The following is a 13358-nucleotide window of genomic DNA, read 5'->3' on the forward strand; positions in this document are numbered from 1 at the left end:
AAACAAACTAATATTGCTGTAGCGTCATGTAAGTTCCAGTCGAGCCAAGTACTTGTTTCTTTTTATTCAGTTGTCAAGTTACCATTCACATTACCATTGACGTTCACATTAAAATGTTGCCATAATAAATTTATATTTTGGTACAAATCCTGCAACAGTTGCATCCACGTCTCTTCATTGGCTAGGCAGAAGTGTGCCTACAAATTAGAACTCTATATTCTCTGTTATTCTCAACAGCTACATTCAGCTGTTAGAATTATTATACAAAGGAATAGGGCTTGTCTCTGTATGGATATATTTACTGTTCAATTGACAAATTACGCAATAGAGCTGTGAGGATCTACAGAGGTCTAGCCAACCATCTTGCCTCCATCGAATTTCTACAGAACATTTGAAAATTGTCCCAATTGATCTACAGAACATTTTAAAATTGTTCCAGTAAATGCCTTACATGGAAGATCTGCTGAAGATATACTAGTACTACATCCAACGTGGAAACCATTGTTACTGAAACTGGCTCTCACTACTAAAGCCATGTTAAAGACCCAGTGTGGACAAGGTGGTAAAGTTAAGTGACCACTGCAGACCTATTCACCAGAAGCCATAACTACTATTAGAAGGCACAATTTTTTGTATAATACTGACCAAGGACAACCATTAGAACACTTTCCTATCTATGACCTTGTGGTTCAACTATCGGGGTCTCCAACTGACGTTCCTTATTCCGTGGAGGTCCTGTTTCAGTTTTCCAGTGTCAGCCCAATCAGAACTCATGTAGGCATCCTCGTTGTCTTCCGCAAGTTTCTACACACCAAGACAATTGCAAACTTAGTATGCCTGAAGCCTTAGTCCAGGCACAGACAAGGATATATGCAAAACATTGGCATGTAATTCCATAGATATTGAGGTAAACGTCTGGTACAAAGCTGTGTCCGAAAGCATTCTTTTCTCTGACAAAGCCCCAGACCTCACAGTTCCTTACTGATGTTTGGATGTAGGTGCTGTGTGATAGGTAAACAGCCATTATATTTCCCGCTATGTAAATGAAAAAGAAGGCTTATTGTTCCAAAGAAGTTTGAGCACACTAACCTTCATCTCCTCCTGTTTCCTGTAGGCGTGCAGCATCATCTCTTTCTTCTGCTCCTCAGTGAAGACTGGTTCTCTGCCTGGGGCACCCTGGCCTCTCTGGGAGACAAAGACGAAAACATATTCCAGAACAGTCTAACAATGGCATGATATTTGCATAGAACAGATAGAAGAGTTATAATTATGGTATTCCAGAACTCATGCAGTACATGCTTTATCATAGAATTATTCCAGAACAGCTATGCTAGTATGTATAGTGAAAAAATTCAATGAAATAAACTGAATTGGTGTCATACCTAGTCTAATGCTTAGGCTATTCTGCCATGTTTAGAAGGGACAATATTTCTTGGTTAACAATACGTACTATCAGTAGCCCTGTCTTACCTTCTGAATTTTAGCGACTATTTTTGTTTTCTCATTCTTGCCGACGTAGTCCCGAAGGTTCTTCCCACGGTGCATCTCTTTCCCAGAGAACCACAGGCTGGCTTGTTCTTCTGGTATGACTTGGAGGGAGGCCTGGAAAAATGATGTTCACATATTGATATAAATACCACAGATGTAACACAAACAGTTAGCAATGTAAATCATGGAGCTGCTTGTGTATTTCTTCACATGCTGCCAACATATCTATCTAATGTAAGACTTACATTATGTTGAAAATGCAAAGACACTGTACTTCCCCCAACTGCACCCTCCATTGTCATGTATACTACTAATTCCCACTCTATTTACATTCCTATTGATTGAACATTGAAAACTTTCATAAACTGCATCTTTAGGAAACATAATACCCTAATAAACTTTTACTTCGCCACTTCCCTATCCAACTTACCTGTGTCCCTTCTAGTTCCTCTTTGTCCTCGAGCTCCATTCTGATTGGGTCATGCGGCGGCAGCCCCATGGGGTACACGATCATGGTGGCCCCTCGCAGCTGGTCCATCGCATCCTTTACTAGCTGGCGTGTCACCTGCACATTCGCCTGCACCTGTTTCTATGGAAACAAATGGCACAGGGGGAGTCGTATTAGAGGCAGGCTTCATACATTTTTAACCACTGTTGACAAATGCATTTTGCAGAAACTCTGGATGGTTTGTCACATTATGAATTGTTAATAATTTGTCAGTACACAGTGCAATTCTGGAACAGTGACCACTTGCTACAAAATTAATGTATTCTTGATCTCTCAAAGAGCTATGTTACCCCAAAATACCCTCAGATCTGTTCATTGATTGTTCCAGAACAGCATACCGGTAGACAAATTATATGCATAGAACAGGTTCACCTTCAGAAGTAGGACAATGATAAATAAGACGTTATTTCGGAAGACTTTAGACTATTCCGAAACTGGACTAGCACTGATTACGTAATTGCTATGTCTTATACAAAAACACATACACACAAGAAAAAACAGTCTTTACAACTTACTCTGGAGATGAGAGCTTTTGCCTCACTGACAGTTTTCTTTAGAACTTCTTTCATTTTATCATTCGGAGCTGAAAAACAATAAAAAGACTTCAATTATCACTAATATCAGTGACAAATCATCAGCCATAGTATGATAATATCTACAAAATGTGGTTGGGTACAACATAAAATACAAAATACCTATGAAAATACAAGGTTATAAATAAAATGGCCTGGACTCAATAAATTAACTCAATACATTAGCTGTGCATTACTTGATCTCAAAGACACTGATAAACTTAAACTGTTCCTTCCAGGTTGGTGTTAAAGAATGTCCTCTTACAGAAGAATAATAAATTGTACATTCTGCAAAAACATTTGCTAGTGGAGAGATTTAATTGTACCTTGTCCATTGCGCCTGCCGATCTCATCCTGGTTGAAGACGGCCCCTCCACTGGGCACACACCTCTCCCCCCACTCATCCTTCAGCTTCAGCTCCTCGATCTGCTCGTCTGTCAGGCCCTGCATGTTGGCTGGCAGGGTCACACCGTGATCCGCCAGTTCCTCCATTTCTGGGAGGAAAACATGTTACTTTAACATGGCGTCTACTGTCATGACAATTCATCCATCCATCTATCAAAGGTAAAGCAGTTGTCCTCAGTTTAGGTGACGCATGATGATTTTCAAGTGGCTGGTGGGGCTTTGCTACAGGAGACATTTTCCTGTGCCAAGCACCCTTAATTTTCAAATGTGTTGGAGTCACAGTTTCAAATTCAGAGGTTGCAGCCTCTGAATACATAGGGCTCTCCTACTAGTATAGATAGGACTGCTGGCTTTACATTCCCATCTGAGATGATGAATGCAAATCCTCACCTTTGTGCCCAAGTGGGGTTCAGACCTTTGTATAACTTTTAAGAGAGCTGATTTACTTTACTAGCTCCTATCTTTGTATGGTTGAAGATCCTATTCTCGACTCATACAAACATCCATCTGTCCTTACCTGCACAAATTCTCTCCACTTTCAGTCTGCCATTGTAGATGGCCGTTACTTCCTTAAGCACATCGTCCAGCGGTGCTGCGACAGTCGTCTCGTACAGAAACTGGCTCTCCTCGCCCTTCTTCACATGGAGAACCACCATGTTGGTCTGTAGGGAGTGGAGAATTATGTTCAGTACAGATGGAAAACAACAGCATTCTAGAACAAGGATATGGTTCTTTATTTACATCAACACAAAAGTTAAGATCTAGTGACTTTTATATATTTATAACAATATGATTAGTAAAAACAAATCGATCCCTTCATTTGAAAAAAGTTGAACTGAATTCTTGCCCTTGTTTTGTTTTCAAGTATTTTGTACAAGCTATCTTAACGTTATATTTCCAGGAGCTTACAAATACTAGTAACAAAGTTCGTTTGGCTTGCAGTGGTCTGATATATAAAACTGGAACAAGGATCTATTCTTCAAACATTTTTTTCTGATACAGTATGAAAGTGTTGATTCTGTGAAACGATAAAGAGTCTTTTTGGCTACTTTAGTGGTTCAAACTGTTTAAAGAAATTCTGTCTACATGAATGAATCAAGGAAATCAGCGTCAACATGGTAGAAAAACAATGAACCCAACCTCCGCCCTCCCACAAGAAGACTCAGTCACTGATTTACGAGTAGAAAAAAGCAATTCCAGGTCCCTAAATAGAACAACATTTCCTCGAATACTTACTGAACAGGCTTACCTTCTTTTCTGTACTTAAGCCCGAGTAAAACGCGAGAAAACGGCAAAAACGTCGCTGCGAAGCAATCACACACCGTCACAACACACGGTCCCTGGATTCAATATGGCCGCCGAACTTTCTCGAGGGTCAACCGTTGCCCTTAGCAACCAGGTAAAATATTTACTAAAATGAACACAAATACCACATATTGATAACCTATCTAACATACGATGCTCTATGACAAATAATTCTGTATCATAAGACAGTAAAATCGCGTTTGTGACGTGTATTGATATAACCTTCAACCATCGACCCCAGCTCCTAGCAACGGCGTTACTACAACAAAGTACACATGGCCTCCGGAGCGTGACACCTGTTCAGGTTACAGCTGATCGCTGGCACCACAATAATTCTGATTTTCCGTCGGTCGCGGAAATTTCTGACTTAGATTAAAAGATGTTGCACGTAACAACCGAGATTGGGAAGGTCGGGCGCCAAGGTAAGGGTGGAGAAACACTTTTCACAAACGCTGTTAGTATTTCGTTTGGACTGTTGCAATGTAAACAAATCAATCGTGCCTTTCCCTTCCTTGTATCATGTAGAAAACAAAGGGATCATGCAATTAAACAACTCAATCTGATCTATTCAATGAAGCTCTTCGTGTTCTAATTTTCATTGTGTTGCAAATCTCAGCAAAGTTTGGATATCAAAATAAAATCACAGCATGGTGAAGTTTGGGATTGAGATTTAACCCAATTGTCATTGTAAAGATATCATAATGTTAATCATAAGGTCCATGGAAAGCAAGTAAAATCTTGGCAACATCATTTAGGAAAAACAATGCAATCAGTTTTTTCTATGTGAATTTGATGTGGAAATATGATGAGCTTTTGATGCATTTCTGTGCTTTCTATTGTAAATAATACAAACTGTTACCTTAGTTTTATATTTCATACCTTTTGTTTTTATTGCAACAATGTAGCTGCTCTTTGAGAAAACTCTATCCTACCACTCAATAGAGCTGTTGTCTTTACTCTACCCCCCACAACAAGTCAGGCATTCTGTATGAAAGAGCTATGGGCAGAAAACTATTATGCTGGTACTAATCATGTATTAAACCACAATGCTGTTTGTGACCTTCAGTGGTTACAATCACACTTCTTAGTTGCCACTTAAACAACCTGAAACTTCTTCCTTTCAAACTAAGCGTTTACCTTGCGTATAGGATAGTGGGAGTTTGGAAAAGAAATCAGTCTGGAAAACCAGACCGAACTGAAGTGCACGTCTTGGAGACGGTTTTTGAATCCATCGAGCATTGTGAATGATGAGTCAATCTGTTTCAGAGCGTGAGAAGAGGCATTATGATGACATGTGGGAGATGGGAGCAGACAAACAGGTGTACCGACCCTCAGGACGAGTGTACATCCCGCATGGGAAGGGACATCCTGCATCCAAGAGGCCACACCCTCAACATGTGGAGCCAGAATACTCTGAGTAAGCATTACTCTTTGACTTGAGTTCAACCTTGAAAGATACACACTTAGGCACAAAATGGGAATGATATCAGCAACATATTCTTTGTAAAAGAAACCCTTTTGCCATGAGCAATTGAAGGAAAATAGTCTGAAGGTATAAAAAGGGACAATGGATGCTACGATGGAAAAATAATGTGACATTTCTAGACTAGAATGATGTAATGACAGCTTGAAACAGAAGCAAGGGATAAGAGAATGAATAAAATGAATGTACTAAATGATCTGAAAGGTGCTGAAGAACAAACAGCCAATAAACTGTTTATTTTGTGCTGTACAGGTGTGGTCCAGACTGGAAGTCCCGGCTGAGATGGTTGCCACACCCATCCCAACCGAACGCCAAACACCCTCACAGATTCCATCAGATACTCAGGACCTACCCAGGTAAGTTTTTGCATGTTTGGTAATATGAAATGTATTGCACCATCTTAACATGCAGTTCCATCTACGCTATCACTATAAACTGCTGTAGTTCAAATGATTCATTGAAACTGTCATTGTTTTGAAGGAGTATTTTCTTCCTTACTCTAAACCAATGGCAAATACTTTCTCCAGGAATACACAACGCCCGTACTGGTACAGAATGGACGGCTTACCCTAACCACACCCTCCCATTTGGCTACCACACCGGGAAGCGCTGCTATGTAGAAGGTTCCCATCAACGCAGTCGGCAGTCTTTTGACGAAATCACAGACACCATGAGGCTGGGAACCAGGTTCAAGGGTGGGTTTTGTCCCTCAGAAACAAACATGAAATTCATGTGGTTTCATTTTTTTGTGTCAGAAAAAAACTGTATCAGACATTTAAAATGTTGTTCTTAAAATTTGACAGTTTTTGTTGGTCGTTTCACTAGTTGGGGATCCACGAGGAGGTATCCCAGCAGCCTCTCCCGGCGACAAGTCGTACCAGGTGCCGGAATACTCTCCGCAGTTCCATCAAGTGGGGTCCACCAGACCTGTGGTCGTCTTTGGGTAAGAGGAAATATTTGCAGCTAGGAAGTATCCTTGCTTGTGCACAAGAGTGTGACATGTTGATAAGGTGTATAACATTCCATTGACAAGGACAATTTCAACAAGGAAGTTTCTGCCATAGGCTTTGAATTTCCAGGTAAAATTGATATTTGCGCCTTGATTTCGTCATATTTTTCAACCGACATGTACAACTGAGAAATGACAATTTTCCATCTCTACAGGGGCAGTGCCAAGGTGAAGCCTGACACTTTCATCCCACTCATCCCCCTACCAGCTGTACCTGTGTAAGTAACTCTTCACAATTAGATAAGACCCCATTTTCACTACTATACCTATAGTATACCATGCAATTATGTAGCTGAACAAGCTTTCATGCAGCACTAAAGTTGCTCAGAAAAGTTTAGGAACATTCAGAATTTCTTTCTTGCCAGTAATAAACATCTTTTTTCTGTACCTATACAGCAAATCTTACAGACTTAAGGAGCGACAGAGAAGGCACACCGCAGAAGTCAAGACTGTGGAAACCCTGGAGATGTGGCGACCTGCGACCCCACTGGAAGTTAGCCCAGTCAGCAGTTAGACGTCGTCAATCTTGCCAGAACAAATGTCTATTTCAAACCAGCATTATAGGGCTGTTCCAGAAAAAATGGGTTACATGGCAGCTTGAAAGATCTGCTCCTCCTCATATCCCACTTCACTGTACATGACTCATGTACTTTCCTGGAACAACCTTTAGTTTGAAATGCCACATGCTGCTGCATATAACAATGCTTGTAAATAACTGCAATACCTTAACTCCTTTGTACTTTTGTATGTTGCAACATGCTGCTGATGACGTTTCTTTACATTGAAGAGTTAAGAATAGTTTGGTTACATGTCAACATGGGAACTGAGAGGGTGCCCCATGATTTTCCAGCAAGAGTAGCTGTTTGTATGGGATAACTGTGATTAAAAAAAAGGAAAAATCATGACTGCACTGATGATCTATGCAGTACAGAAACATTCTTCTGTAGGCACTGTACACTGTTATATATTGGCTCCCTTGAAATGTATAAAGTCAGGGAGACTAGTTCTAAACTATGGTCAACCAGTTGTATTTTAGCTTGGTTTGTTGGGTCACAGTTTGAACTGTTGTGCTAGAAGTGAGTTAAGAATAATATCAGCTTCCACCGGGGGTCAAATGAATAATGAGGTAAGTGCCATGGCGTAGAGAGAACTATGTAAGAGGAAAGCATGTAAGAATCAATGACTACTACAAAGTCCAGAGTTTTTACTGTAAAACTTATAAACTTTATTAGAAAGTGCTGCAACAGTATAAAAAAAGCACTGAGTATTTACACAGAGATAATAAAACATTATTACATAACATAATAAAACTATAAAATGTGTACTTGGACTTTCTGTTGTTAACTAGAGTTTCTATAATCATCAGCTACACATGAACTAAAACTTGTTCCTACTTAACAGGTAAAACATGTTTTTACAAATAGAACAACACAAATAAAAAGTTTTTCCACAGTCTTTGTGAGAACACATCTCTTTGATTCCTGTTGAACATTGAGCCTCTTCAACCTTGTTAGATGGTATCACCAGCCAGGCTTTGGATAGGCTCTCACTGCCCATCCTGGTAAGGATCAGCATTGGTGAACTGACACACTTCACATAACATGAGCCAGGTTTTCTGTGAAAACAATTGTTGAACAATAAGATGTTTTACTACATATGCTGAACTTTGCAGGAGATGACAGCTAGGCATTACATGACTAACAGAGCCCCTCTAACTCCATACTTAATACTTGGCTATTTCAGAAACATATTTCACTTTCAGTCTATCTATTATGACAACAATCAAGATGGTAGAAAGAAGACTTATTCAAAGCTTTGAGCAAAGGTTTTCTGCTCCATATGACTTTTATCCAGGATGCTGTACACAAATTTAATATGTTTTGCTTTTCCTGGGCTTGAAAAAGATTTAGGTTTCCAGAGATCAGGACATTTAACACTTCCAACTGACACCAATGACATGCCTTACCTGTGACAGTGTTGATCACCTCCTCGACGTACTCCTCTGTGTTGTGATTGACACGGTTGCCAGGGGAGATGTCCAGTTCATAGTCTGGACCGTACTCCGTAAAGTGCTGAATACAAAGGAGGGGAAACAAAGTGAATGGTGGCAATGTCACTGATAAGCAGCTGATCTGTGATTCATTAATCAACAACTATCCTTGAATTTCCTTTTTATCTAAACAATAATGACCAGACACACTGTCTAACACTGTCCTGCTGACTTGATCTATAAGAAAGACCTGCACAAGTTTGATGCATGCATAGCCCAAAGCAGGAACAGAGTGAGCTCTCTGTTGTAGATTTATGCGTGGTTACTTTGAGTGTAAGGACACTCACAGCAATCTTAACACTTCTGACACAATTTCTTAAACTATAGCAACTTGATTTCAAACACATGGATCTGTGCTCATGTGCCTACCTCATGTTCAGGAATGTCTGGAGGTAGAGACTTGCCTAGAACCTGTGCTGTTAGGGAGGTCCAACAGCGTGCAGTGTTCCCCACATGATAACCACCTGTGAAGGGAGGAGAATTTACAGATCAAAATGACATGGAGATGAAAGATTTACACCTTATGTCCTCAAGGAGCCTGAAACAACAGTTACAATGAAAACAAAACAACATAACAGCTTTTGCATCAGGTTTATGTACCTTGAAAATAGAAGAAAACCATTTCTAAGCTAAATGAGCATAAGGGGTAGACAGTTAAAGCATGATACATACATCATAATATGGTGTTTACAAGCAGTATGAATGCCTGCTATTGATGTTGTAATGTAAATAAAGGTTCGTACCACCACCCAGTAGCAGAGTTGGGAGTTTCCAGTCCAGCACCTGCCCGAGGCACCTCCCCACCCCCTGGGGGGTCAGGTTGAAGCATCCCATGGGGTCCCCACTCATCCCGTCAGCCCCCAGCTGTAACACCACCGCCTCAGGCTTGTAGCAGCTCTCGGCCTGGCTTGCAACTCTGCAACATTCAGGAGAAATTATCTAAACATTTCTTAAAGACGTCACTAGTACAAATGTACATCATCTAAATTCATGCCCCTTTCAACTAACCTCACGTCACACTCATTCACTGTCCGGTTTATTGTCCCCCGTCTCGTGAGGGTTAGACATATATATATACATGTACTTGCACATAGATGTTTACAATGAAATTTGAGACAGTGAAAAAAACTGTTCAACTTTAACAGGAAAGGTAAATTAAAGCCCAAAATTTTCTCTCATTTGATGTACATTAAATTCATTGACCATTCATAGACATTGCTGATGTAGTAGCTTTGTAATATGATCCTGTATCAGTTCTATTTCATATTTTACCCACTTGTTAAACACGCTGAAGTACTGAGAGTCCTGTATGCCATCTCTGAGTGGCACGTTGACAGTGTAGTATCTGCCCCTCCCCATTCCTGTGTCTTGGATGTCGCCTGTACCTGAAGAAGCACAAAGTCACAACAGTTGAATGTCACTGATTGTACTGGAACACAATCATCTTGCATACAAAAGTAAAAATTGGTTCAAGAAAGTTTGAGTTTAATACATACATGTACAATGTAATTAGAATAAAAACTATGTTTATGGAACTCCTGTACAACATACAGCTAATCATGATACATGTCATCTCTAAAGGAGAAGGCTTCAGGGCATGACAACACAACACAGTATTTTCAAGAAACACCAACAGTTTCTCAGTCTCCACGGCCTACCTGGGAAGAATCCAGTGTCAAATTTGTGCAGAGAGAGAGTCATGACTCGAGATGTACAACAGAAAGCATCCTCTACACCTGAAAGCAGAAAAAAAGGAACACATTTTAACAACAAAAACTTGCAGCTATTTTCGTATCAAATTAATACTGGGCCTACCCGTGGTTGAAATGACAGTGCAAAAAGAGAGATACTATCAGACACAACACACTTCTTTGCTAATCTCATTCACTGAGCAAAGTTGACTCACCATCCCCATGATGTAGGTCCAGGTCTATGTACAGCACTTTGCTGAATCTTTCCCTGAGTCTCAGGATAGCTAGCACTGGATCATTTACATAGCAGAAACCTGAGGCCTCGTCTCTGGAGGAACACATTTTCACAAATATAAGTTATGGCTGCTTCTCAGTTTTGCATCTTCCCAAACAACAGAAACAACAGTGAATCAAATGTGTGGAATTCACAAATGGATTATATCTAGGGACTTACTTTTTAGCATGGTGCCAGCCGCCGTGCCAGTTGATGGCAACCTGGCACTCTCCATCTATCAAACACTGGGCGGCGGTCAGGGTTGCCCCGGCAACCATGGCAGCATACTCGTACACACCAGGGAGAATGGGACAGTCATAGCCTGAAAAAAAAACACAGAAATAGTCAAAAGATTCGTAAAGAAACATGATATATGGGGCAAAGCTATTCGTCTCTCTGATGTAGTCAATGAAATGATCGAAATAAAACCCTTTGCCTTCTGAAGCCTTTGTATTGGTTACAGGGTAACCTGGATGCAGGCCCCCAACATATCTATCACATAATAGATATATTAGAGATTTGGGGGTCTGGTATCCAGGCTAGTCACAGGGAAAAAGTTCAAGGTTAAGTACTGTTCTTGACTTCTTTTTCAAGAAATTGCAAACTTACATAGACCAAATTCCTCTGACACATCAATGTCTTTCTCCTCATCTTCCTCTGCACTGGCCTTCCTCAGGTGGTCGATGTAATCTGTAGAGTGGAATGACGTCAGCTCTGCAACAGTGGCCGGCCGAGGTTCTACAAGACTGCAACAAAGACAACAGTTTTACACAACTTGACAACACACACCTTTATTTATGGTCTCTTCTAAGAATCTGCTTTCAGAAAGAGTGCTGGTACCAAAATCGTATGTTACTGAGTATATGGTACATGTATATGATATATGGTCAGCTTTTACTACTTATAAAATATGAATACATATGAATATAAATAAATACATATACATGATATACTAGCTAGTACAGTAAGGAACGGGAAGCTAACCCCACACAGAGCATGGCCCTAACCCAGTGTGAACACTGTAGCCGGAGGTTCAAGGCCCAAATTGGACTCTACAGCCACATGAGGACTAATGCGACCCAACCAAATGATGGATGACGTATGGCGGTCCTCGTCAGATTGACGGACGAACAACCAGTACTGTATCATAGTGTATACTGACAGGTACACTAAGTCATACCCACAATCCTGTAACGGGAGATCTCATACCTGAGTTCCTTAGTTAACCCATAGGCTTCAATTAGTCCATGAACTGCACTTGCCTGAAGTATAGGGAAAATAGCATGGGGTTTTGTCATGACTTTCATGTACAGATGTATTAACTACAGAATTTGTCAAACTCTTAGTACGAAAAACTAAGCAAGAAACTAAATAAAGAAATTTCTAGAACACTCTAAACCGTATTGTGGGTTCGAGAATGTTGTTGCAACGCTGTTTTCATTACCCTGGGGGCCAGACACCGTATATCGGCTAGCCACCAAGCACCGCACACGCGCCCAAGATATGGCTAGCAGATCTTGGTTTTACAGCGGAGAGTGGGGCGGGGTCGGTCTTCGGGGGACAGCGGGAGGGTGGCCCGGGAAAGCTTGGGCGCGTGTGCGGTGCTTGGTGGCTAGCCGATATACGGTGTCTGGCCCCCAGGGTATGTTTTCATACTTAGTTGTGTGCATGTGATGAGAACCACTATGTGTGGGGAGGGGGGGCATACCATTATATTCATATATCAGGCGTATTTGCAGCCAGTGCCACAGGCAGGTACCCAATGTGTAGGGTAATGAGGCTGTTTAACGTGTTCGAGGCACCTCCTCGAGCACGGGACCCCCGTTTTACGTCCCTCCCGTAAGACGATTTCGTGGAAAGCTTCGTGAGGCTACAGCAATCCGGACGTCCTTGGTTGGTCTCCCATCCAAGCACTGTCCGGACCGCGCGTTGCTTAACTTCCGAGATCGAGGGATCGGGTGTATCCAACGCGCCACGCGGCCGTAGTGCATGGCAAACTTTAATTAGGCTACATGCATATGTCACGGCGCTTACGATCATACCTATATTAACAGCACAAAAACACGTCCAATAATTTTGTAACAAAATTGACAAGGGAGCATTTTGTCAATGATTAACAGAAGGTTGCGCGGCAAAGTTAGACTGTTTTGGTCATAAACATTTCCTAACAAAGGACACACAAAGCAACTCACCCTTCCTGGAACTTTGGCAAGATTATTGCACAAATCTATATACATCTGACTATGTACAAACACAACCTTATCATTTCTACAAGAAACATCGCTACGTGGCGCTAAAACGTCTCTATCTGGGGGAAGATTCCGATGACAACTTTCTCCATCGTTTTCTTTGTCACTTCCGTCCGCCATCTTGTCAAATATTCAAATTTCGCGCCATCATGAAATCCCGTCTTCTGCGAGACTCTGAATATCAAACGGCCATATTATCAGTATAGATCAAAATTCGTCCATACAGGACACACATTTGAATACGTGTTATACATGAACATAGTTGAATGTAACTATATGTTCTAGCTATTTGAATAGATGAAGAATTTTCGGTTTTAAATTTTA

The 13358-nt window shown here is 41.0% G+C and overlaps 3 protein-coding genes across 4 annotated transcripts; 1 reads left to right on the forward strand and 2 right to left on the reverse strand.

The window, feature by feature from the left end:
* Positions 1 to 49: 49 nt before the first annotated feature.
* Positions 50 to 4353, reverse strand: LOC136442518 (cilia- and flagella-associated protein 298-like). 2 transcript variants are annotated; one of them, XM_066439458.1, is made up of 8 exons: positions 4223 to 4353; positions 3491 to 3635; positions 2895 to 3062; positions 2512 to 2579; positions 1919 to 2077; positions 1471 to 1602; positions 1090 to 1185; positions 50 to 804 (listed from the first exon to the last, which is right to left on the reverse strand). In XM_066439458.1, the coding sequence occupies exons 2-8, from the start codon at positions 3627 to 3629 to the stop codon at positions 694 to 696; spliced, it is 873 nt and encodes a 290-aa protein (XP_066295555.1). In that variant the 5' UTR covers positions 3630 to 3635; positions 4223 to 4353; the 3' UTR covers positions 50 to 693. The 2 variants fall into 2 exon arrangements, with proteins under 2 accessions (XP_066295555.1, XP_066295637.1); XM_066439540.1 differs by having other exon boundaries at positions 4210 to 4342.
* A 145-nt stretch (positions 4354 to 4498) lies between these two features.
* Positions 4499 to 8225, forward strand: LOC136442765 (spermatogenesis-associated serine-rich protein 1-like). The gene is made up of 7 exons (XM_066439731.1): positions 4499 to 4700; positions 5545 to 5695; positions 6014 to 6117; positions 6289 to 6456; positions 6587 to 6704; positions 6926 to 6988; positions 7167 to 8225. The coding sequence occupies exons 1-7, from the start codon at positions 4658 to 4660 to the stop codon at positions 7282 to 7284; spliced, it is 765 nt and encodes a 254-aa protein (XP_066295828.1). The 5' UTR covers positions 4499 to 4657; the 3' UTR covers positions 7285 to 8225.
* LOC136441754 (histone deacetylase 8-like) lies at positions 7972 to 13310 on the reverse strand. The gene is made up of 11 exons (XM_066438252.1): positions 12978 to 13310; positions 11995 to 12047; positions 11395 to 11531; positions 10966 to 11107; positions 10727 to 10839; positions 10479 to 10556; positions 10097 to 10205; positions 9564 to 9736; positions 9190 to 9284; positions 8737 to 8842; positions 7972 to 8385 (listed from the first exon to the last, which is right to left on the reverse strand). Exons 1-11 carry the CDS (start codon positions 13152 to 13154, stop codon positions 8363 to 8365), a joined length of 1206 nt encoding a protein of 401 aa, XP_066294349.1. The 5' UTR covers positions 13155 to 13310; the 3' UTR covers positions 7972 to 8362.
* Positions 13311 to 13358: the final 48 nt, after the last annotated feature.

Source organism: Branchiostoma lanceolatum, chromosome 1 (assembly GCF_035083965.1).
Source record: "Branchiostoma lanceolatum isolate klBraLanc5 chromosome 1, klBraLanc5.hap2, whole genome shotgun sequence".
Classification (NCBI taxonomy): domain Eukaryota; kingdom Metazoa; phylum Chordata; class Leptocardii; order Amphioxiformes; family Branchiostomatidae; genus Branchiostoma; species Branchiostoma lanceolatum.

Bases quoted from the DNA above. Each gene is read 5' to 3' on its own strand.
- LOC136442518 (XM_066439458.1), bottom strand. From the start codon at position 3,629: ATGGTGGTTCTCCATGTGAAGAAGGGCGAGGAGAGCCAGTTTCTGTAC. The intron at 2,580-2,894 runs GTACAATTAAAT...ATTGTTTTTCAG, and splicing joins CGGCAGGCGCAATGGACAAG to CTCCGAATGATAAAATGAAA. The intron at 1,186-1,470 runs GTAAGACAGGGC...TTTGTCTCCCAG, and splicing joins TAGTCGCTAAAATTCAGAAG to AGAGGCCAGGGTGCCCCAGG.
- LOC136442765 (XM_066439731.1), top strand. From the start codon at position 4,658: ATGTTGCACGTAACAACCGAGATTGGGAAGGTCGGGCGCCAAG. The intron at 5,696-6,013 runs GTAAGCATTACT...TGTGCTGTACAG, and splicing joins GTGGAGCCAGAATACTCTGA to GTGTGGTCCAGACTGGAAGT. The intron at 6,457-6,586 runs GTGGGTTTTGTC...TCGTTTCACTAG, and splicing joins GCTGGGAACCAGGTTCAAGG to TTGGGGATCCACGAGGAGGT.
- LOC136441754 (XM_066438252.1), bottom strand. From the start codon at position 13,154: ATGGCGGACGGAAGTGACAAAGAAAACGATGGAGAAAGTTGTCATCGG. The intron at 10,557-10,726 runs GTGAGTCAACTT...TTCTGCTTTCAG, and splicing joins GGACCTACATCATGGGGATG to GTGTAGAGGATGCTTTCTGT. The intron at 10,206-10,478 runs GTAGGCCGTGGA...GTGCTTCTTCAG, and splicing joins TGACACTGGATTCTTCCCAG to GTACAGGCGACATCCAAGAC.